A 23,694-nucleotide genomic window follows, 5' to 3' on the forward strand; every position below is an offset into this window, starting at 1 on the left:
AATGACTCTGTTTGGTGTGAGTTGCCTTTTTCCTTTTCTTTGCTTGTCTTCCAGAGACAAGAGTGAATGCCGTAAAAGCTGTTGTTTTCTGCTTTGGTGGTCTTTTTGGCAAAAACTTAAGCTATTCTGAGTTTGTGGAGCAACTGAAATAATGTGTCAGTTATTTTTCTCCTGATGGTTATGTTTATATTTTCCTTGAGAAGAAAAACTGTTCTATCATATTAAAAGCAAACAAACAAATAAGATAATTTTCCCATGCTTAAAGGGTAAGAGAATCACCAGTTAAAGAAATCTGACCCTTTCTAAAAGCAACTGGAACATGACATTTCTGTCTGCTGCTCAATCTGTGAATGCTGAAAAAAGGCATAATGTGTCCGTGGTATTGATGAAAGATACACAGCACGATTTTGTAAATAAACAGTTGATTTGCCAAACAGTTGTGGTATGAATAGCAGATCTTTGTGTGCTGATGCTTTCCTTAATTCTTCTGCAGTGCTTAAAACCTGGCGCCAGTCTTCCCAACCTCAGCCAGAGTATCTGACTTCTTCCACCTCATCTGCTCCACCTGCCAGCTCCTTGACTTCTTGCACTGTATCCTGCTGCTGAACAAAGATAATATATTTCTCCCACACTGGCTGTATTTGTATAAGGGCAGCAAAGGTTTTGTAAAGAATAGATGATAGTATGAAGTGGAGAAAATCTCTTTAAATATGGACTGTGGGAGGTTGGAGGATGGTCAGTTCTTATGGATTGAGAGACTGCAAGTCTCTGGCTATGGGAGTTGTGGATTGAAGGACATGCAGGAAGAACTTTTTTTTCTGTCTGTGGAAGAACCATCTTTGTGCTGTATGTCTGTGCTATCTGAGCTATCTAGCAATATCTGCCGTAGTAAAATTAGACATGGTAGCACTGCACCACCTCTAGGGTAGTTGTCAGTAAATCGAGAACAGATCTGCCATGCTAGCACAAATTCTGAACTACACACTGTTCTCCTCTATCAGGTTAGGGAGATGATGCTGATTTTCAAGAACAGTTCATTAGCCAAAATAAACTTAGAATCAAACAATCCAGTTCTCTAGCTTGTGAGTACTAGCTGCTTAGGAATTGCTAGCCTATTTGACCATAGCTACATACACAGTAAGGACTTCAGCAACACAAGGGTAGGAAGAACAGTACTGGTGTCTCATCTGTGGAAGCTTGCATCTGGAAGATATCATCTGTCACTGGAAGTGGAATTTTTTCCTATAAATTTCCCATGCTGGAGTGCAGACTGCTCTGTTTGTTCATTGTGCATGCTAGGCCAGCAAACATTCAATGTTTGCTCTAATCTGACATGTGGTTTTGGCTTCCAGAGTTTAGAATTGAGGGATATACAGTATTGTGCTAGAAAGACATCATGTCCCGTAATGTTTTATAGCAATTTATGTCTTTGATATAGAGGAATATTGGTAGTGCAGGATTTGATTTTCAGATCCTTGCATCTATACAGTTGTCTTGCTTATTTCTGTTAGAAAAGATTACAAAGAGATCTCTCAGTTGTTGAGGTAACATGTATAGAGTAAAAGAGAATCAGCTGTGGACATGCACTTTTGTGACCTGACTTCTGCAGGCCAAGGATTTGCCTGCGGAGTGCAGGAATAGGATGTGTGTGTGTGTTTAAATGTAACATATGTACGTGTGTGTGTGTGTATTAATAAAAAAAAAAAAAGGTTTGCCTGTTTTCTTCTGGGCTTTCACATTCTAGAGGTGTGTGACATCACTTGAATTGGTGCTTGTATGTAATGCTAAAACAGCATCTAGAACTGCAAAATTTAAGCACTAAATTTAAAGATTCAGCTCTTTGAGTCTCTTGTTATACTTGATACTAAATCAAATTTCAAAGATTAAGTTCACAATAACCTTAAACAGGTGCAGGTTTTATTTCTAATTTAAAATGCTAATGGTGTGCTTGTAGGATTACATTTCCCTTTGTTCTTTTTTAGTAAGACCAGTGTACATGTGGATGATGTGCTTTCACTAAGTTTAGCAGTAAAATGTGTTAAAAAAAATAAAAATCCTGTTTCAACATTTCAATAAAACAAAAGGGAAAAGGGAAAAGGGAATTGCATTGATTTCCTGAATGAGCCGGTTGCAGTGGTGTGGCCAGGCTGTGGTGGATCTGCCAACTGGACGTGGGCTGAGGGGGAGAGCTCCTAGATGCTGTGTTTACATGTGCTCTGACACCTTTTCTTCCTTCTTACTGGTTTATTCACACGACCTTTTTAGAAGTGGGAAGGTTTTGTCTGAATACTGTGAAGTTGTGGCTGTGTACATAACAGGGAACACTGATAACAAGCAACATATGGCAGGCAGATTTCAGTAGGAAGTCCTGCCTTATTTTTTTCAGTGCTCACAGGTTAGGAGATTACATGAACAAATGATAAGGATGGAAGGAGCCTTTCTCTGTGTGTTTGAACAACTGTTGGTGCAACTCTGGTTTGAGCTATACCATGCTGTTTCTAGCTAACAGAGTAGCACACGGTGTGATGAAATGGAGATCACTGTGAGTCAGAAACACAATAAATTATATACTGTGTGGCTATGACAGCTCAATAGGAGCACCTATGGATAGAAAAAGTATTAGATACTTCTTTGAGCACTGTTGACATGCAATAATTTTTTACCACTTTAATGAAAACATAATCAAATAAGCACATAAAACTTGGAGAGGACAATATTTCTTCTGTACGTGAGATAAAGCTACACAAACAAATGTGTGCTACTAAGAGAACAAATTTTATTTCAAATGCAGAGCTTTAAGGTTAAAAATACAATCTGTGAGTATGAAATTTTTTTTAGGAAGACTCTTATTCTTCTGTATAGACAAGCTTTTCAGTAAAGTGTTTACTAACACAGGAAAAATAGCTTTCTGTTTAAAGTACACACAGATGGAATCAGAAGCAAAATTACCATGGTCAGTGGAGATTATATATAGCTGTAAGAATATTCTTCTAATTGTATAGTGGATCTTTCTGTAATAAATGATTAAGCCCCCCTCTAATTTTAGAATATACATACCTTAGGAGGACACAAATCTCAATTGCTTCTTTCAGGTAGTTGAAAAGGCATGCGGTAAGAGATATGCTGGACTTACAATAATAATTGATAATATGTGAATTCTGATAACAGTGGTTATTTTGTAATGCTTGTATGATAATCTTAACTCTTAGAAGAAGTATTTTATACTTTCTTTGCGTAGCAGAGCTTTAAAAAATTAAAAAAAACTTTTAGAAATTTATCTAGAGATGGCTTTAGCAACTGATAAATTGTTCAGCAAAAGAAGTTTATCTGAGTTGTTATGATTGTACTGTGTAGATTTTTATTTGCAGGTCAATCTCAGTGCAAATAAGCTTCTTGAAATACTCACAGGATAAAAAAAACCCTTTCTGAAAACACAGAAAGATTCAGTATCTAGAACACCCAGAAGTCAAAGAGTTAATGATGGGGCTGCACTGGATTCAGTGTATTTGCAGATGTTGCTGCAACCAACTGGTGATTTTTCTCCCATCCTGTCAGGGAACTCTGCCAGCCATGATTCATGGAATGATTTTTTTGCGCTGAGTAATCTGTGGTTTTTCTTTTTTCCTCTTCCTTCTCTCTTATTTTTACCCTAAACTAAGGTCCTATTCATTTCAGCTAAAGGGAGGGGAAGCTTCCAAAGCATTAATACAAAACATTAAATATACTGTGTTTTGAGTAGAGGAATTTTAACAAACTTTAAACTTGCAGTAATTTTATTTGGTCTCAGGCAGAGTAGTCCAGTATAGAAAAAGAGTTTTGTAACAGAATTGGCTTTTGGTTTTGCTAGTAATACAGTGTCACAGTTCTTTTAAGACTTCTGTACTAGTATTGCTAAAGAACATCCAACTTTTGTGCTGATATTATGCCTCCTTTCTCACAGATCGCTCTGAAAGAAATAAACCAGACTGCCGTTCTTCAGGGTAAGAACCATATTTCTGTATTTATTCTTCTATTCTTTTCCCTTTTTTCCTTATTTTTTTCCTTTTATGGGATGAACTAGGAAATTAGCCAGAAAAATAAAAACGCCATTGTTCTACTTCTCTGTTTTGGTAATAGTAATGAAATAGCAAAATAACTTTGTGTTAAAGGTAATTGTTTTATATTCCTTATGGGCAAAATTTTCCAGGGAATTAACAGGGCTTACTACGCTGTAATTGTGTGCACTTTGCATCCAAAGGCTTGTTTATGTATCACGTACAGGGCTGTTTGGTAAAACTGTGGTTTAAGACAAGAAGCCCTCATGACTTTTGCTTCTTTGAACTGTTTGCTTCTGTAGCAAGGAAAATAATTCTTAGTTCAGTCAAGAATAGCAACACTTTATTCCATTAACTCTGATCCCATCATACGTAAGGTTTCAAAACCAAGAGAAGCAAACAAATGGGTATTAAACAAAACATGCGCGCACACACACAGACATATTTTGTGTTTATTTAGAATTTCCATCAGCATATGCCATGAACTTATAAGATATTGATTTGCAAGGCCACATTTTCTGTTAAGTTTCTGAAAAATCTGTAGCTGTTATCCTCTTGCTGTTTAAAAAAAATCTCTTTCTCTTTTGTCTTATTTCCAAACTCTCCCTCTCAATTCTCTACCAGGGAATAGGATTTTGTCCATATCCTGGGTGGATGATGGGATTTTAATAAAGTAAAGTGATAGAGCAGACCAGCTAACACTGGCTCTCCCACTCCTTTGTGAAAAACCTTTCTAAAGGATGCCCCTAGTGTCCAGCCTTCTGACATGACATGACCCTTTCATTTGAATTTTAGAGTCTGATTATTATTTTTTTTGTTACATTTTTACAGTACAGTGGGGTAGCTTTTATAGCCAGAAGAACAGAGGGAACTGTAGCCACTTCTTGTAGCACAGTTGATGTGTTGTATCTACCATGTGATGTGATGGAAGAGAGGATGCTTTTTCCTTCCCTCCCATATCCACAAACAGCACTGTAGCTGTTTCCAGCAGTATGTTTAAGTTGCAGGGGAGTATTGCCTTTGTCTTTGATTACTTATATCTACTTAAAACATCAATCGCTGTATTTCCTTTTATAATTAAAAATACTTAACTTTTTTTCCTTAAAATGATGCAGCTACAGTCTACATGTTTGAACTTTTATTAGATCATGTCATATTACAATAACGTCAAATAAATCCAAATTATTATCAAAAGGAAATCTAATTTTATCTAAGCGTTTAGTTTAAGGTTGAAACAGTTTCAGTCTGTTCCCCTTTCTTCTGGCTGGTCCTTCCCACCAGTACCTTTTTGCTCTAGAGTGTATTTTAGAAGTTCTAATTTGGAACAAAAAGCAAAGTAAAACTTCATATTTTTTCCATGGAATTGGAATTTCAAATGTGGACCAGCTCTGACAGTAAAACACTGCCCTAAGTTATCTGGGTTACAGATTCCAAATTCTCATGTGGAAAGCACAGATAAATTAACAGTAGGTTGCTAATAATGTTGATAAAAATGCAGCTTTCAATAGTCTTTCATTCCTGTCAGTAGAGCATGTGCTTTGTAACCATATCTATGCATCTTCTGCCCCCTTCTCAGTCTCACTGGCCATCGTGTCATGATAGTTTTGCTTTCCAGGATGAGCTATGAGGAAGAAAAGTCATTGTTTAAAGTGTAGTGTGGTTTTGTGCATGTCTTGCTGCTGCTTCTAGGCTAGAGCCTTAGATGACATACTCTACTAATTGATACTGCTATACTCTGTGGTTCATCTCTCATTATAGTTTGAAGCATAATCCAGTGGTGACAAATTGCTGGGTGAGATTCTTATCCCCAGTCTGGCCATGTCATATGTGGGAAAAGAGCTGCAGCTGCATAAAGACCAGAGCCCCTTCCTGTAAGAACTGAGGGAAAACTAAATAGTGAAGTATGCAAGGCCTAATTAAAGTGCAAAATACACTTCTCTTGTAACATGGGCAGCATTTCAGAGCTGTTTTAGTTCCACTGGGGACAGTTTTATGGCTTATGCTGTTTTATGATGAGCTACTACACCCACGACACTTTCCTCTCTGTGGGCAGCTCATGGCCAGGGAAAGAGAAAATACAATGGCTCAAAGACATCTTGTCTACTTTTTACTTAAGCTGCATGTTGTGGGATGCATCTCTTGAAAGTGCAACGTACCATCCCTCTCATGATGTAAAGCAGAACAAAAATGACCCTGCGGGTCTTTGTACTTACACTCAAGGTCTAGTAACAAGAATTTCTGCACTAGAATTACTATAAAAAAATGGAGGTGGACATCGGGATACTAGCTGACCAGATGAAGACATATGCAATGAGCCTTAAGAAAGGTAGAGATCCTGAGATGAAATAGTGGGTGTAGATGTTTCCAAGAGAGAGACAGAGAAGTAGAAGTTTATTTCATACAAAGCCCTGGTGAGATCTTGCCCAGAAATCTGTCCAGTTTAATTACAAATGTGGAACACGGGGATAAGAAGAGACAAAAAAACCCTCACCACCACTACCACTACCAAATCCTCCTCAGGCTCTGTAAGGTTAAGTTTTAGTCTGGAATACAATCAGCTTAATAAAAAGATCACATGACGATATTTCTTGTGATTGCAGGGGTCTAAAACTTGTCCTTTCCAACACCATGTTCTTGTATGTTTCTATGTGTATTTCTAGATCAGCTTGTGCTTGAGTCTTCTCAGTATTAGGGATGAATAGCTTATATACAATGAAACAGGAACAGTTTTAAAACATAGCTCAGACATAATTCATTTGCAATGAGAAGCATATAAGAAACTTCTAGATAGAACAGTATATAAATGGTCTTTAATATAGTTCCTTTTATTATAGGTTGATGCCATTTAGATAAAGCAGGATGAAACATTTATAGCAGTATCAGGAATTCTGAGAAATAGTCTGGTTTTGTTACTAGCCTATTAAATGCTTAGTATGGGAAAAATGCTACAGGAAGGTGGAGTATTCTCAGTGGTGATACTGGATCTAGCATGACACTGGGAAGAAATTTGGGAAGCGGGTGAACCAAAGACCACAGGTAATGTTTTAAAAGGAGGGAAACAGATACTAGATAATGCTTACAAAATGCGCATTGATACACTATCTTTTGCCTCTTTTGGCAATTAGAAACCATCTGCCACACAGGAGAGTTTAGAGAACAGGGCCTGTGGATATCTTTTTCATGTACCACTCTGCACTGATTTTTCTTGTTAAATGTTAGCACATTAGTAAGATCAAAACAGATGTTCCCTGAATCCAAATTATACCTATTGCTATGTTAAATTTTTATCAAAATATTTTTATCAAAACATTTCATGACCTAATATTAACCATCCTTCAATTGTTGTATTTCACACAGTATTAAAAATATGTCTGTACTGGCAACAGTGATCTGTAAGTATCATTATTTCTTGATTTTACTCTCAGGTCGCACACTGTTGGCTCTGATAGCTTCAGGTCATGCCCTGCTGTAACACAGGTCAATTAGGTCAAAAGAAGTAGACTTTTTAGTCTTATGCCTCTAAATGTTTTCAAACTGAAAATTATATGATAGTAATAGAATAGAAGATTTCAGGCATCTGTATATTTGCAGTTAATTCCTGAACATGAGTAAAGCTCGTAGAAGGAGCTGGATTAGTTTCATTATGCTTTTTTTTTCCCTTTGGAGTAAGGATTATGGATCAAAAAATCCTGAAACAGTCTTGTAATGTGATATAATTCATTGTAGTTGCCTTGACCTTGGAGATGAGAGGATGCAGGTAGCTAAACTGCAACAATTTATTGAGAGATTTAGTAGCATATCAATCACTTGAAGTCAAGTAAGAGATTTTGATTTTTAAAAACTAGGAGTCTACTGTGAAAGCTTGCCCTCAAAATGGGGTGGGGGAAGAAAATAATTAGTTCATTTCTAGGTTTTACTGGCATATAGTCTGCCGGCTGATTGTAATGTGCTAAAGTTCTCTTACAGCTGGTTGCCTTCACTTGATTGAACTAAATTGGGCTGTTTTATTTAAAATGCATCAAGTCAACAATACAAATAGACACAACCCTTCTTTTGTTCCTTTATAAAGAACCACTTGAAGTGGCTGATCAAAGGGGCTACAGATCCCTTTAGTGAGGATCTGGTAAATCAAGCTATCATTTTTATGAATGGTGTTTTGTATCTTACTTTGGTTTTAGTTTTTTTTTATATAGCAGAATTCCATTAGTGAAAGCTTCTCTACATTTCTATTTCGTCTGCTATATAATGTTGATCTTGTGCAATTGTGTTTAATAAGTATTACAGTAATGGTCTGACTATATCTTACGAATGTGTTTTCCCAGATAATCTGTGAAGCCTGAAAGACACCTTTTAATTAAGATCTTGAGCCTTTAACAGAACATGAAGGGAGTCTTAAGGCACAGGCCTAAGAATGTAGTGGAACTGTCCTCACTTTATAGTTAAACTGATGTGCTTTTACAAATCAATATGCTTTTGAGATCTTGAGAAAACAGACAGTAACAGGATTTTCTATGTTGTAACCATTACAGTCAATCTGTGGTTAGTCATTTAATAATTCCAGTTTTGCATATCTGAAGGGCAATCCAAGAGTCCTTCCTTCTGCTGCAGAAATCTTTCTAGCTCCTAATCCCTGAAGCCTGGGGTTCTAGTTTGAAGCACAAATTGCTACTGACATTTGTGCATGTTACAACTTGAGTTGTTTTGTCCTCAAGAGTAATTTCACTGCTAATTTTATAGGCCACTTAACAGACTTTGTGTATTTTAGGTAAATTTAAAAGCTAGGGTACCGTATTGGAATTCGGCATTGAAAGAGTGACAGGTGCTCTTGTAACCCTACCGAAGACTTCTACCTCTCTGTTGTGCCTTGGTCAAATGGACAATGTGGAGAGACTGCTGCTGCTGCTGCTTCTGTACTGAGAAATCATAGAACGGTGGAAGTGTTGATGGGAAGGGACTTCTGCAGGTCATGTAGTCAAACTTCTTGCTCATAGTGGGGAGATGCTAACACTAGGTCAGGCCAATGATGTCTTTTTCTAGCCAAGTCTTGAAAGCCTCCCAAGAGAGAGAGATTGAGCCCACTTGTTCTCAGGCCACTTGTCTGTCTCGTACTAACTCAATTTCCAAATGATAATGCTGTGGGAGACAGCATCAAAAGAACCAATCTAAATCTAGTTCTTTAGTTCAAACACTGGACTACTTAATATCCAAAAGGACCAGATTCATTCCCACAAGCATCCTGAAATATAGTTTTTCATTGCTGTCATTTAAAAGCCTTGTATTGTCCACTGGCAATGTCTGCATTACCTTGTCAATGCAGCTGTTCCACACAGGAAAATTTCAGGCTTTTGCTCATCCAGCCAGTGTTACAGGCTGCAATACAGATCTGAAGTTTGAGACTTTGAACCTTGCTGGCACTCCATCTGAAAGGGAAGGGTTGCGTGTAGAAGAAGGAATGTTGGGGGATGACACTTGTTTTACTGTTACATTCTTATTCTTTATATGTAGCTTTTACGATTTTAAGGCTAGGGAGTAGCAGGTTACTCTTAGTCTAAGCATACTTTTACGTTGTGAAAAAAGGAATGTCACTTTTGTACTCCCAGTAGGTCAGAAGTTGATGTAATAAAAAGTATCTGGTCTCCTTTCCAAACCCTTGGGGTGTAGTTTCACAATTGCCTTGAGCTGAGCTAAGCCTGTGCCACTCCAGAAGGAAGGATCTCATCCCCTCCTTTGGGTTGTTACCAGTGCTCATGCAGTTAGTTGGATCAGAAGGCTGATCTCCAGGGAAAAAAACAGCTGTCTCTCCACTTTACAGATGAAGCAGGTTCAGCAGAGGGGGCAGAGTGATTTCTTGCAAGTCGCACAATAAATCAATGGCAGAGCTCAAAGTAGGGGCTCGGTGTCATGACTTTTGTTGTTGGTATCTAAAAAGTAGGATCATGTGGCTCCATTTTTTTTTTTTTGGTTCCAAGAGCTAAATTTTGGACTCAGTCACTCAGAGCGTGGTGTAATCCCACTGGTTAGGCATGGATTGAAACTGGTGAAACTTGAGATTGGAATCTGCTTACGTGTCTTTCTTTTGTTTATCATGTGTTTCTGGTCAGCAGCAAGTGCTGTGCATGTCAGAGATGTTCCTCCTGGGAGTAGAATAAGCTGGAGCAATTTTGTGAAAGGTATTTCTTTGACAGCCTCTTTGCCACAACAAATCATTAATTTATTCTTTGCAATGTTAATTTTCCCTGCTCAGTTTATATTTATCTGTAAATGAGAAAAAAAAAAATCATAGGTAGAGCAGAGGAATAAATGGCAGATGGGTTCAGCTTAGTTGTTGGCAGTTAGGGACCATGTGGGTATCTAGAGCCTGTTGCTGCAGGTGTGTGTTTTAATGCCACCAATTCATCACTGTTGTGTTGGGGATTTTTGGCTATTCATCTCACAGATAGCAGTAGAGTTACTGTGAAGGGCGCATCGTAGCCAGCCTTCCAGATTCCTTATTCCTAAACAGTGAAGAGGGATTTGTTTTAATAAAAGAGCGCTCTGTTCCTGGTTTCTGCAAAGGGAATTTTGAAGGCCTGATTGCTTTGGTGCCCTGAACAACTCCTCCTGTTATCTGGGCTGCTCTCCAGTGCGTATGCTAATTCATAATGGAAAATAATGCTGAGAATGAGTTGGTTGTTGAAGGAATAAAGAGAACAAGGTTCACCCTCTGTCTTCACTGAAAGAATTTCAGTGCTTCTTTGGGCATCTTGTGTACATGAGCAAGTTTTGCTGTACCATCACCTTTCAAAGCAGATTCCTGTAGAAGGTACTGAGGACCACCCAGACACAAGGCCACTCTCCTTGTGCATTAGGAGAATTGTCTGGGGCATAAATAACCATGATAGACCTCAGTTCTACAAAAGGTGGTTTCAGGAAGTACACTATTATGCATCACAGTTTTTTTTAATCATGGAACTTTCCTTTTAAAGGTCATTTTGAGAAGATTTCACTTTTTCTCTATAAAATGGCAATAATTCTCTTTAAAACAACCATATGGCTTTGTATTTTAACCCTGCTCTGAGGTGAATGGAAGATGTGGTGAGAACTGGAATTGTCTGTCTATAAGTAACATGTGATGGGCCCAATTAATCAGTCATGGTTATAATTCTGCTTCTTTATGATTATTCTTTCTTTTCCCCAAGACATTTCGGTAACAAATAGCACAAGAAATTAATCTGGTGAGTGGGAAAGAGTGCTGGAAGAGAATTCTTTCCAAAGGTATTTGTAATAGTCTTAAAGAAGACAGAGAAGGAGGGGGAGCTGCTAAGGGAAGCCTATGGGTTATGTGTCAGGGCCGAGGGGGCAGACTCAGCAGGTTGTAAACTTCCAGCTCAGAAGTAGTAGTAGTTCAGTTCTCTCTGAAAGAATTTCATGCTGATATTTTAAGAGTGCTGGAGCCGATACTTGAGCTTTGGTTTATTTCCATAAGGATTTGTGCAGGTTTCTGTCTAAGCTCAGGTCAGTATCTACATTTTCCTTCACCTCTGGAATTTGAGTGGGAGAGCTCAGTTTGCAGTTATATCATGTTGGTTTCCATGGCCTTTTACTCTGATGTGCACAAGAGAGAAGTGATTGTTACTTCTTCCTTTTTTTCATTCTCTTTTTCTTTACTGCTGTCCTGGGTTCAGCTGGGATAGAGTTAATTTTTACAGGAACCTGGGAGGTGGGGGGCATAGCCGGGGCAGCTGACCTGAACTAGCCAAGGAGCTATTCCATACCATGTGCCATCATGCTCAGTATATAAATGGGGAGCGGGCTGGGGGGGAGTTCTCTCGACTTCCGGTGGGGGAAGTGGCGGAGCGTCGGGTTCCGGGTGGTGAGCAGTTGCACTGTGCATCACTCCTTTTGGATATTCTTTTATTAGTACCGTTGTTGTTGTTGTAACTTCAACCCTTGTGTTGTCCCAGTAAACTGCCCTTATCTCAACCCTCGAGGTTCCAGGGTTTTTTTCGTTTTCTCTCCTCCGTCTCCTCCCCATCCCACCGGAGGGGGGCGGGAGGAGTGAGCGAACGGCCGCGTGGTTCTTTGTTACCGGCTGGGCGGAAACCACAACTGCTCAGCTACTTTGTCATTTCATTTTAAGTTATTCCTTGGTGTCTGCAGATCATTCTGATGTAGGTAATCAGTTACCTTAAATAGCATCTGATTTGGCAGGTTGAACATTGAAATGATTGATCAAGTACTCTTTCAAAGCATGTTACAGTTGCATCCTCACTCCATCATGGGGGAAAAATATTCCTAGTGAGGCCTGTCACATTGATAGTTTCTTCCTTCTTACTGTATTTCTTTCTAATGCTTGCTGTGCAGTTTGCACAGCTGTACTTTAGGCTCTGATCCTGTCATTTGTGAGACATTCCATTTCTGATTTTTGCTGCAAAATTTCTCTTTTCAAAAGCGGTATTTTGCTCAGTGCAGGTATCACCATTTGAATTTAGGCCATGTTTACATATGGGATTTGTCCTAGTTTTGGCCATCTGTGACAAACCACAGGCTCAGCTGAGCTAGTACTAGTCCTTAGTGTAGACAAGGATGAGCTGCTTTTGCATCTGTTTCCAGCTACTTTCAGCTTCAGGAAGAGAACTAAGTTTCAGTGGTACAAAAGTCATGTTGCCTGTTCCCTTGGAGGCTACAACCAAGGCAGGTCACGGGCAGGTCCCTTGCTGCAGAGGACTGAAATTAGACCATGCAACCCTAAATGTGGGAAGGTTCATGTAAGTATGGTCTTTATAAGTATGCATAGCCACATCTTAATCTCGGGAGAGTTATTGGAAGAGGTTTGTCATCTGTTCTGGGTATAGCGGACATTCCCATCTCCTGAAGCTTGAGGCAAAGGTTGACTTCTAATTAAAGAGAAGGTCCAAATCTAATCATAGTGTTCCAACCACAAACAATGATTACTTTGTTAAATCTGTCTTTTGATCTACAGCATAATATCTAGCTCTAGCAAAAGAAGTACATCAGTGATCTCATGTTTTATTAAGCAATAGTTTTGCTTGGAATGAATGCTTAGTGGAAAGAAATAGCTTTGGTTTTACTATTATAATTCTTCTATTCCATGTCATCTGGACTTATGCTCCCCCATCTCCTCACACATCAGCATCTAGTATTAATACATTATTAGTTCAAACAATCATGATATCATTTTATGATTGGACCAGTTCAGGAAGTTTCCTTCCTCTCCCAAGAACACAGTTTCTTTTGGGCAACTGCTTTTAAGACCATTGTGTTACTACCTTGTTTCCACTGCCCCTTCTAAAATACTAGGTCCATGAATAGCTAAAAGCATGTAGTGCTCCTGACAGGTGAATGTTGGACAGCTAGGAAGGAAGAGGACAGTATCATGGGACAAGTACAGTAATGACAGCTGCAGGAGAGGTGTTCTCACCACATCTTACTGGTGTATAGGACAGAAGATTATTTGGATTACTGCCCAATCTATCTTCTTCGTTCTGAGGCTGGTGACAAGGAATTGTGTTCTGTTAAATTAGCATTTTACAGTGTGAACAGACCACCAATGCTTTTTGTTAATAACAGCATTTTTTTTTTTCCATCTAGGACACATCTGAAATGACAATACAGTTCTCTGTATTTCCTTCAATTACTATTCCCATACTGTCTTTTGTAGTTTTTTAAATGATGTCTGTTACTATTTGAATTGACAAAATGCACTTCTTAATGTGGTAACTGCCTTGCTGCAGGTGCTAAACAGGTATTTTGCTTAGTGTAATACAGATGTACTTAATGGCCATATAAAACAAAATCACTAACGTTCTTGGAGGGCGTAAAATAGAAATTGTCAAGATTATTTTCACGTTTAAAAAAAATCAGAATTTTCAAATGTCTTTAAAAACAAAACAACCCAAGATTTGTCCTTTTATCTTAAGGTTTATCTTATTAGAACAACTGAAGCGACTGGAAAAAAAGGCAAAGTTTTCAGACAGGTGACTTTCATCCTGAAAGACAACTAAGGGTGTAAAAATGGCCTTTGTGGAACCGACCAAAAGTCCACCTATTCTATTATTCTTATTCTGTCTTTGCTTATGTGTGAAGTAGAAGCACAAGTGTGCATTGGAAAGTATCCATGCATTCTGTCAGCATGCAGATTTGTGTGGCTCGGGGCCCCTGAGAGAGGTGATGCTTTGTATTTAATAGCTCTCAATGGGTTTTCTTTAGGGTTTTTTTAATTCATATACACTTCTAGCACCCACAGTGTTTTGTAGTAAGCAATGCCATAGCTTAACTTCATGTTGCATGCTGAAGTCTGACTCTTTCAAACTTGGTGTCTGCAAGTTTTATATAATGTTTTCTACATCCTGTAGTGTAAGACACTAAGCTGTCATTCCCTATAGCTTTGCTGCTTCTTGAGAAAATTAAAGTGCCATTGTTCTGGGTTTAAATAGATCGTGTTAATCAATTAGGAAGTCTTAAGGAAAAGGTCACTATTACTTTTGGAGGCTCACAGGTATGTTAGCAAGGGAAGAGGGAGGTAAGGTTGTTGGCTGACATGAGAAAAAGGACAGGAGCAATTTACTGCCTTTGGAGTTAAGGGTATCGCTGAGAGTGGAGGTTAGAGAAATTACCTATTATCTGAATCCAGAGCCTTTAAGCTGCACTGGAGATTTTTTTTTTTAAAAAAAAAAAGATATTTTCTAAGCCTGTTTTTGTAAGGATTTGGGATCAAGGGTCAGAGGTGAAGTGGTTGTTACGAGGGAAGGGTAACCCCACTGGTCCCTGTTTTTTCTATTCTTTCAGTTGCCTGAGTAAGCTGAACCTGATGCTTTGTGGCTCTTTAGTTTGCTCTGCCTAATTTACCTGATGGCATGTGGTGTGTTGTTTGAAGTGCATGGAGGAGCACGTGAAAGACCTATATGTTTGGGGGATTCTTACAGGCTAGGGAGGGACATTGATTTCCACTGCTGTGAAATGTTTTGGCAAGGTATTTCTTACGACTGTTGCTCTGGAAAGGTCTGCTTTGATCTGCTCTACAAGGTGTTTGTTTCTGAAGCTAAATTTAGTTGAGTGGTGAAAGGTGATGATAGTGATTATTTCTTCCAAGCTTTAACCATCCATTAGAGGCTGCAGTATTTACTGATTTGACATATAATTTGAGGTCCATGATGTTGTAAGGCAGCCAGGCTATGTGATTGAGGGTGGAGGAAGTTCCTCTTGTCTTGTAGTACGTTTGTAACGTCACTTGCTCAAAGATGAGACCTGTTTCACTGGAGAAGTGTCCCCATTGGTTGAAGACCTTCTCTCGGTTGTTGAGGTAGGTATTTTGAGTGCTCTTACAGCAAATTCAGTGCTGTGCCCGCCTATCAGGGTTTTGCAGTGTGTTTGGGATAGATGCAGGTTTTGTAGGCATAGGTGTGATTTTAAAAATCTGGCTTCTATGGTTGATGTTTCTATTTCACCCTTGGAAAAGAATTTGAGTATGTAAAAACCTGTCTGTTGAAAAATAATCTTTGATGTGTATCTTTTCAGAATGGTTCACCTTAATCTCAGAGTTGCTGGATCTTTGTGAATGAATAAAAAGGACTGCAGTTTAAGGTCATATTTAAACTTGGAGGTAAACATTGTAGACCTACAGATGTATGAATGTATGGTTTGTTGTTATGTAGTGCAAGTTTCTGACGAATCTTTTTCTGTATTTTGTAACCAAAAAACCTCTGTCACTATCTGTGATATAGAAGAAAAGGAAGCATTTCAGTGTTTTTGGAGGAAGTGTATAGGCAAACACGCCATTTCTCTGACTGAGCTGCATGCAGGTCACTTTCTGGAAAGACAGGTCTGGTGAAGGGTGTGGTTATGAGATTTGATTTTACAATTTCTGTGCATGGTGCATTCTGTAAGGGCCATTGTTACAAGTTCATGGACCCCGTGTACTGTAGGGTGTAACTCTGTGAGTCAGTAGTCCATTGGAACAAGATGTGATAACGCATGAAGATAGTTTTATTTTTGCGAGGCTTTAACATGGGAAGCTTGAAAATGAGTGTTTCTGATGCTTGTTAAATGATTGATTTTATTTATAAATATAAGTGACCAGTTTGAAGCCAGTATGTCTCTTTATACAGGTAACCTTGTAATATTCTTACACATGTTTTTTGGCTGCTAATTCACATTTACAGTGTAGAAGGGTTTTTGGGTTTTTGTTTCTTGTTTTTAAGTGCTGAATTAAGATTTCACTATATTTGATGTATATGTATTAATACATCTGTGTTATAGACTGCCCCTTCACAACAAATGTCTTTGCTCTCAATGTCCATCTGTAATTAAAACAATGAAGAAATTCCTTTTGTTTCCTCACTCAGCTAAAGCTTAAACTCCAGCACAATTCACACTGCATATTTGACTTGAATGGCCTACAAAGAAGTTCAATTAGGCTAAAGGAGCGTGGAAACCCTACAGGATGGGTCTGGTCAAAGAGCTCAGCATTGGCCATAGTCTTACTTTGAAATTCTCAAAAGTCTTCAGCTGATTTTTTGGCACTGATGTCACACCAGCATCGAACACTTCTTGTAATCCCAGTTCTGTGGTTCAGGTTGAACTTTATATTTTGGATGCTTCTCAAATGGCCGGTTTTTGTATTACAGAAATATTGTACATGGAATTGTGTGCTGTTAATCTCTGGTTAGGCAGGATCCAGATACTATCTTAATTGCTGAGTGTAGAAGCTATTTGGTACTGTCCCTTGGAAGTGTGACTCAATCATCCATCTGCCAGAGGCCTTAAGATGCCTCAAGATTCCCCAGGAACTCCTTCCTCATACATACACTAGTTTCCTCCTCAAAGGATGCACAATAGTTGAAGCAAATGGGCCTATATTTTAGAGATTATTTTTACACAGGAAACAAACAGATCTAGGCAAAGTAAGAAACACCTATACCTTGTTCCCGCAATTTGATTACTGTTCTGAAGTCTTTGAAATCTGTAAACTTGCAAGCACCAGAGCATTCTCCTCTGGATTCCTCACCTCCAACTCATGCATTCTCTGGGTCCTGCTGAGTTCTTGCCCTTGCAGTCAACGCCCTTTAGTTCCTGCTTGTTCCGCTCTGGAGCCATGCTCTGTTGTGTTTCTATTCCTAAGCATCTCAGCCTCTATATTTTCAGAAGGCCAGCCGAAATACACCTGGGTTTTCATTACTTTGGGTGATTTCTCCCCCCATCCTCTATTCTTTTCTCTTTGCTGATCTGCAGGTAGCTGGTTTGGTAGGGATTTAAGATACTGTTGTAAAGCAAAGTGTTATCTGTTTTGTTAGTAATCATTATTAATGCTTCTAGTCATATGAGGACATTCACATACCACTTTCCCCCTTTACAAAACTTAAAGATAACCTTAATGGTCTACTTATATGTTCTATGAAGTACACAGACTATTTGAAGAAAATCTAATATCCATACTTTTTAATAGGTAAAGCCCTGTAAAGATATCTTGGATCCTGTGGATCCAGATTAACAGGTTTTCTTTATGCCTTTGTCCTGCTCATCCTTCATGATTAAACTGGGTTTTATTTGTCTGTGATGTCAATTACAAAGGTTTTGGAGCTCATTCAGCCACCAGATTGTATTTGATGTACAGAGATGTATGAAGCGAGCAGAATGTCCTGTCAGTGGCTAGAGAGGGCTTTGATTTACTGACTGAAATGCTACCGCAAATAATTGAACCAAAGAACCATTGTTCAGAAACAAGCTTTGTTTCGTATTGTTTAACTGTAGAAGTAGGGCACTGTCATCTTTCTCAATTTGCAGATGCAGAAACTACATAGACTTTAATGGTAAAGAATTTCCATCAAAAGAAGCTGCAGTTTACAGCTAAGTTGTTTTATCTGAAAGAGCTGGTTCTTCCCTTCAGTTTTTTAACCCTTTTGTGTCTGAATGTACTGCTGGCTGGACCCAAATATTCTGTCACTATCACTGTGACAATTCAGTGATACTTGCATTTACATTTACAGTGCTACATTCCTATTATGCTATTATTAAAATTATAGGTGCTTTCTACTTCTAGAAATATTTACTACCAAGGTTAAATTGTCATTAAAGCATAAATACTATTTATTAATTTTAATCAAAACATACTAGCAGGTTTATCACAACAATGAGTAAAAATATATTGAGAGGTGGCAGAGAGGAGAATCTTCTTAGCTGTTACAGGAGGGCCAAACTCTTCAATAAGCAGAACCCTCTGTTCTTGTAACATACTTTGTATTGGGAGCTAAAATCAGTCAATACACAATGAAGATGGAGAGTAACTTGAATCATGCTCTGAAGATTTGCCTTTCTGGAGTGTGCGTGTTCATATAGTGATCTTCAGGGGCAAGGTGCAGTTCAGCTCAGGTTGTTGTCTGAAAGAAGATGCTAGGGGAAATCTAGTTAGCATGTCTGTAGCTCTGGATCAGGAAAGAGTTAATTCAAGGTACACATGAGCTGACTGACTCAGATTTGCAAAAAATTTGGGGGGTGTTTCAGCTTCAGGGTCTCAGCTGGACATTACTAAGTGTGGAAGCTGTTGCAACCTCATGTTGCTGTGAGAATCGGAGCATGAAATTTTGTCATCTGCTGCCATTATCTGCTTTGACTTCCTGTCTGTGTTCTGCCTTAAAATTGAAGGTTCGGTTGCTAAAATATGATCCCCAAGTATGACAGTGACAAGCACATGAATATGTAAGAAGTGGTTGAAGAAACAGCTAGAGAGCAATTCCTGAAAGGATTTCCCTATGCTGATCCATGCGAGCTGTTTTAATTAGCTGAGCAGCTGGATTTCAGCTGCTTCTTAAGTACATCGTCACTTGTCCGGACAGTGGAAAGTCGCAATTGTGGCATTCATTAAGTAACGCAGAAGTAGACATCTTCAGCATAGTGATGAGGATTGAATTGTCACTGGACTTAATTACTGGTTCAGGATTACTTGCTTTTGGGGCTGCACCCAAAAGAGAAGTAAAGTTGTACCAGGGTGAGTCTGATTTCCTAGGTGACCAGATCTGTACTGTTGAGCATGTGATTTCCTAGATGATTGGATCTTTATTAGCCTCCTGTACCTGCAGGGCCGTGACAATACCCCATGATTTAGCAGAGAACATGAGAGTGTGTCTTCATTTTACAGAGAGGCCACTGTGGTGCCAGGCTGCTGCCAGCTGGTTGTTTTCTGGTGCTTGTCTGATTTCCCAGTGAGCCAATCTGGACGACCAGCACTAACAGGAAAAATAAACAACCAAGAGTGGATCAACTGATACTGAGGGGTGAGAAGAACCTCTGACCTGAGGCATAGCCAGCATTTGGTGATTTGCTGTCAGATTAGCTGCAGAGGGATGGACTTAAGGTTTGTTTTTGTGAGTAGAGGCTGAGCTGCTTACCCTAAGGACTGCCGCTGGCCTCCCCATCTGTCCACTCCCACCACTTCTCCAGTGTCACCCTGGTGCTCCTGTGGTTACGCAGCCAGCTGGAGCACTCGGCCTGTCTGGCCGAAAACTAATCGGGATGTTTGGGATGGGACCGTTTGTTGTTAGCAAAATCATGTGGCTGATCCAGTAGGCTTGTGACCATGTCAACACCAACACAAGAGAGCTGGTGGAAATGGTGAGCGTGGGGAAGGTGGGACTACCAGCTACGCAGTCTCCACTTCTCTTACACTAATGGGTAAACTGCACCCAGAGTCCGTGTGTCATGTAATCTAATTTACACTGTCACGTGGAGGACTGGGAGTTCTCTGCAGTGGAGGCATTGAAGAGGTTGATCACTGTGGATACGTTTTCAGCGTAGATTAATTTAATCCACAGGATTAATACAGTTCTGTCTACTGTATCCACATCATGAAGGTGGGATAGCTGTGATTCTTCTGTCCTAACTTTGAGAGCTTTTTGGTCAAACTAACAGGTCTGTCTTCGGCCCGGTGTCAGGGTGGTGGTAAATCTGATCTTTTGCACCACCCTTAATTTAACTATAAAATAACTAACATCTTTCTGTGACTTAGTCTGCAGTGAAATCATTTAGGTGTCATTTTAAACATTTTGTGTTTGGAATAATGTCTTCTAATAAGTTTAAAAAATGTTACACTGTAGTACACTGGCTGTTATAAAGATGGCATGATTTCTAAAGTAACTGAGAGGCATATATGATGCCTTTTATTAAACTAGTGTTTTGCCTGACAGTAATTTCAACATCAGCTATTTAAAAATTCTTGGCTCACATTCCAATAAGTCACAAGACACTGGAAAGAGAAACATTTTAACTTTTTTTACTCTGTGCGTGTGTAAGACACGGTCAGTAACCATCAGAATTAAAAATATGTTAAAAAGCTTTTACACAGGTATGTGAACCTAAGGACTGATACTTTAAGAAAAGCTTCGTATAACATGACATGAAGGATTAATTTTGAGTCTTTGCAGCAGATGCTTCAGTATATTCATTTTTTAGAACAAGTGATCATTCTTTTTCATTGTTTTTTTTTTCCCCACCAGGCTTTTGTGTATGTCTGGAGTGATGTATGAAAGAAGTGCAATCAGTTTTCCTGTAGAATGTTCATTGTTATGTCAGTTTAGATAAAGAAACCAAAGGTCCTGGTTCTGATAAAGGGAGCAGGCATTGTGGAGGGTTGCTCAATTCCTGCTGAGAATCCCATGCCAGCCAATAGGAGACTGGTGGAAGTGGATGAAGGAGAGATGCAGAGACAGGACCGTAGCTTGGGATGCCTTCTGTATCCCAAGCGGTACCACAACCCATAGGTCAGAAGACTGTAGATAGACTGGGGAGACCCCCCTAAACAGCTATTGGTATGCTTACAGGCAGGAGGGAGCAGTCACAAACCAGTACTGCCTGCGTTCTCCAGAGGCAGGTAAAGCCCAGCACTCCTCTGCCTGTTTGCGCTCAGCAGCAGAGTGTCTCACCATCAGCCGGCTGGCGGGAACATGTCCATGAGGTGCCCTCGGCTCAGCTGGAGCCACTGCTCCTGAAACAGCTAAAAGACTTGTGGGTGAAAAGGTAGCCTCCTGGCCTCTTTGCTCAGGTAACGCGTGACTTGAATGCTGTCCTGCTCCAGGCACGCACAAATCCCTGCCTTCTTGCTCGGAGATGCCCATGTGATACAAGGTTTATTCCACTTGAACAGCACCTCCCCTCTGCTGCTGTGTGGGGACTGTTCAGGCGAGGGATACTCTCACGGTTGCTGTGTTGGGTCAGGAGTCACCCTGCAGGAGCGGGCCTTTGAGAAATACTGTAGCTACACTGAAGTTGCGTTTGAAGAGAGCCACTGCTCACTGCAAGTAAAAGTGTTGGAGCAGAGCCCCTAATGAGGGAGAGCCCATGATTTATACACAGTAAGTGCACTTACTCTGCTGAACAGTTTACACCTCTTTGCCCAGTCTAGTTTGTGGGAATTTTATTTCCCTGATACACAGACCTAAAATACATTTTTTTAAGTGTTTTCCTCAAGTGTTTATATTTAGAAAACCTGTCCTTGAAACCCAGAATAAAGCCTGCCAGTAAGAGTGAGTAGGTGTTTAACAACTTCAAACACACCACTCTGGGTTCTTTATCTCTCAGAAAAGGTGACCCATGGGACCCTTTTCATATTACTGCTGACTTAAAGCACCCAACTGCTTTCAGCATAGCAGGTACAGCAGCTTGCAGATCCCCTCTGAACTTGTTGAGTGGGTTGGTTTGGGTGTGCAGAAGGACACAGACAGAGGTGGGTTAGTTCCCCCTTTTGAGGGGCTGGCAGGTGAAGCTGGACATGAAACAAAGTTTGTGCTTTAAATTAACAGTGAGGTCTAGGATAAATATGCAGATGTCAGAAGAGTTGCTCTGGTTGTCCACTCCTGCATGCTAAATCGTGCGGGGGATGGATGAATAGTTTGCATCTTTACTTATTCCATATTAAGTATGGCTGGGCTGGTGTTGGAGCTAATGTTTATCAGAGTCTTTAGTGCTCTGAAACTTCCTGCTGTCTGCATTGTTTTCTTCCAGCAAAATGAGTTTGGACTTTGCTTATGTACATTGCAGGGTGACACAGGAGCTGCTGTCCCCCACCCATAGGGGCTAGTTATTGTCACACTGTCCCCTCAGGTGTTCTGATGTAACTGTTGGGGGAGTCACACTGGGTCCAGGTTCAGAGATCCCACGCAGATTAAACTTCTTCCCTTTTTGTTTTTCTTTGACATGTGCGTTTGTGGGGATTTTGTGTGTGCTCTGGTTCATTGCTGTGCCTTATGGACAGGAGGAGGAGGTGGGAAAGAGGCAGGGACTCCATACAGTAGAGTAATTGCTTCAGCTCCTACCTCATCAAATGGGAGAATTAAATTCGATTTGGTTATGTTAATTACTTGGATGGCTTGAGAGAAAATGTGTCATTAACTGTGGAGCAGAGGAGGATATTAATAACCTCACCACGGAGGATATTAATAACCTTACCACTTCTCTCTTTGCAAGACAGGACAAGAGATCAGAAAATTGTTGCCTGTGGAACGGGGAGGGCTTAGCTCAGCATAAGGTATGGGCAAAATCACCAGCTGCCCCAAGAACAGCATCTTATTTAAATTACTGGGGTTTAGTGTATAACAAAGTTAGGGAATTTGCAGTTCCTTTACAGGGCTTCATGGGGCGGGGGCAGGAAATTTCTACATCCACTCCCATTCCCATGTTTTTAAAGGGCTTAAATAATTCTAAGCTAAATGTGAATCAAACTCTCCTGGGGGTAGGAAGTGTAGTGCTTTGCCAGAAGGTTGTTGATGGGTGACCTGTTAATGGAAAGTGGAAAAGAAAAACTATCTGCTAACAACTTGTTTTGCCTGTAAGCTCATAAATTTTCTAACAGAACCATGTTATCCTGGGTTCTAAATTACACGGATAGTTGCATACTTGTACTACCTTGCTCTTGATAAATCCATACTTCAACTTCACTAGATTGGTTTTGTGAAAGGTTTTGCTTCTTTGTTTTTTGTATTTTGATTTTAAAATCCTTTTCTATACCCTTTTGGTTCCTCATGTTGCATGGAAAACTTGAACTTTTGCCTACATGATGACTTCTATGATTTCTAACCAGAAATACCTGCTCATATTTGAAAGTGCTCATCGGATTCTGAGGCAAATTGCAATGGGTCAAAGAGCTCCTGCTAGTGGAAGAAAGAACTTAACTTGCTCCTTTTGGTTCTTACTGATACTTGAATATGCATACTTTATAGACTTCCTAATTTCCTGCTATAAAGCTTAAGTCAGTCTTGAATTCTGACTATAGAAAGTTTTTGCTACTCCAGAAGATTTCAGATTCATGTTACCAGACTTGAGTCTCCCTCCTGTCTGATACTAAATATGATTAAAATAAAACGCTAAAGATTGTAGTTATTCACAGCAATGAAAGCAGAAGAATAAAGCTTCAAAAATGAACATCCAACTTAAGTTACAAGGAATTAAAAAAAGGAGTCTGGGGTACATCTGGGAGGAAGATACAACTAAAAGTGTTTCTTAAAGATAAGGCTGTATTATGATGGGACGATTTGAAGGAGAATTAGAATCCTTTTCTGCTGAGAATGCACAGTGAAATATGACTGATAGAAATGTTTTCTAACCCAGCTTTGCTAGCTGTGTGGATAGGGGCCAAGACACATTTGAACTGTTTCTGAAACCAGACAAATAGGCA

The 23,694-nt window shown here is 39.6% G+C and overlaps 1 protein-coding gene across 7 annotated transcripts in view; it reads left to right on the forward strand.

Annotated features, from left to right (window-relative positions):
• Positions 1-23,694, forward strand: part of SH3D19 (SH3 domain containing 19) — a 122,283-nt gene that overhangs the window by 50,919 nt on the left and 47,670 nt on the right. For 4 of the 7 annotated variants that reach the window (XM_075029805.1, XM_075029776.1, XM_075029786.1 and 1 more), the window contains one exon: positions 3,941-3,980. The exons of 1 other annotated variant lie outside the window; for it this stretch is intronic. Coding sequence is in view for 2 of the 6 variants with exons in the window: in XM_075029776.1 (XP_074885877.1) it covers positions 3,941-3,980 (40 nt within the window). In the remaining 4 variants the exon portion in view is untranslated. Of the gene's footprint in view, positions 17-3,643; positions 3,981-23,694 lie in introns of those variants that run through there. 2 more of the 7 variants (XM_075029830.1, XM_075029821.1) reach the window with 2 other exon arrangements.

This window comes from Buteo buteo, chromosome 1 (genome assembly GCF_964188355.1).
Source record: "Buteo buteo chromosome 1, bButBut1.hap1.1, whole genome shotgun sequence".
Lineage (NCBI taxonomy): Eukaryota > Metazoa > Chordata > Aves > Accipitriformes > Accipitridae > Buteo > Buteo buteo.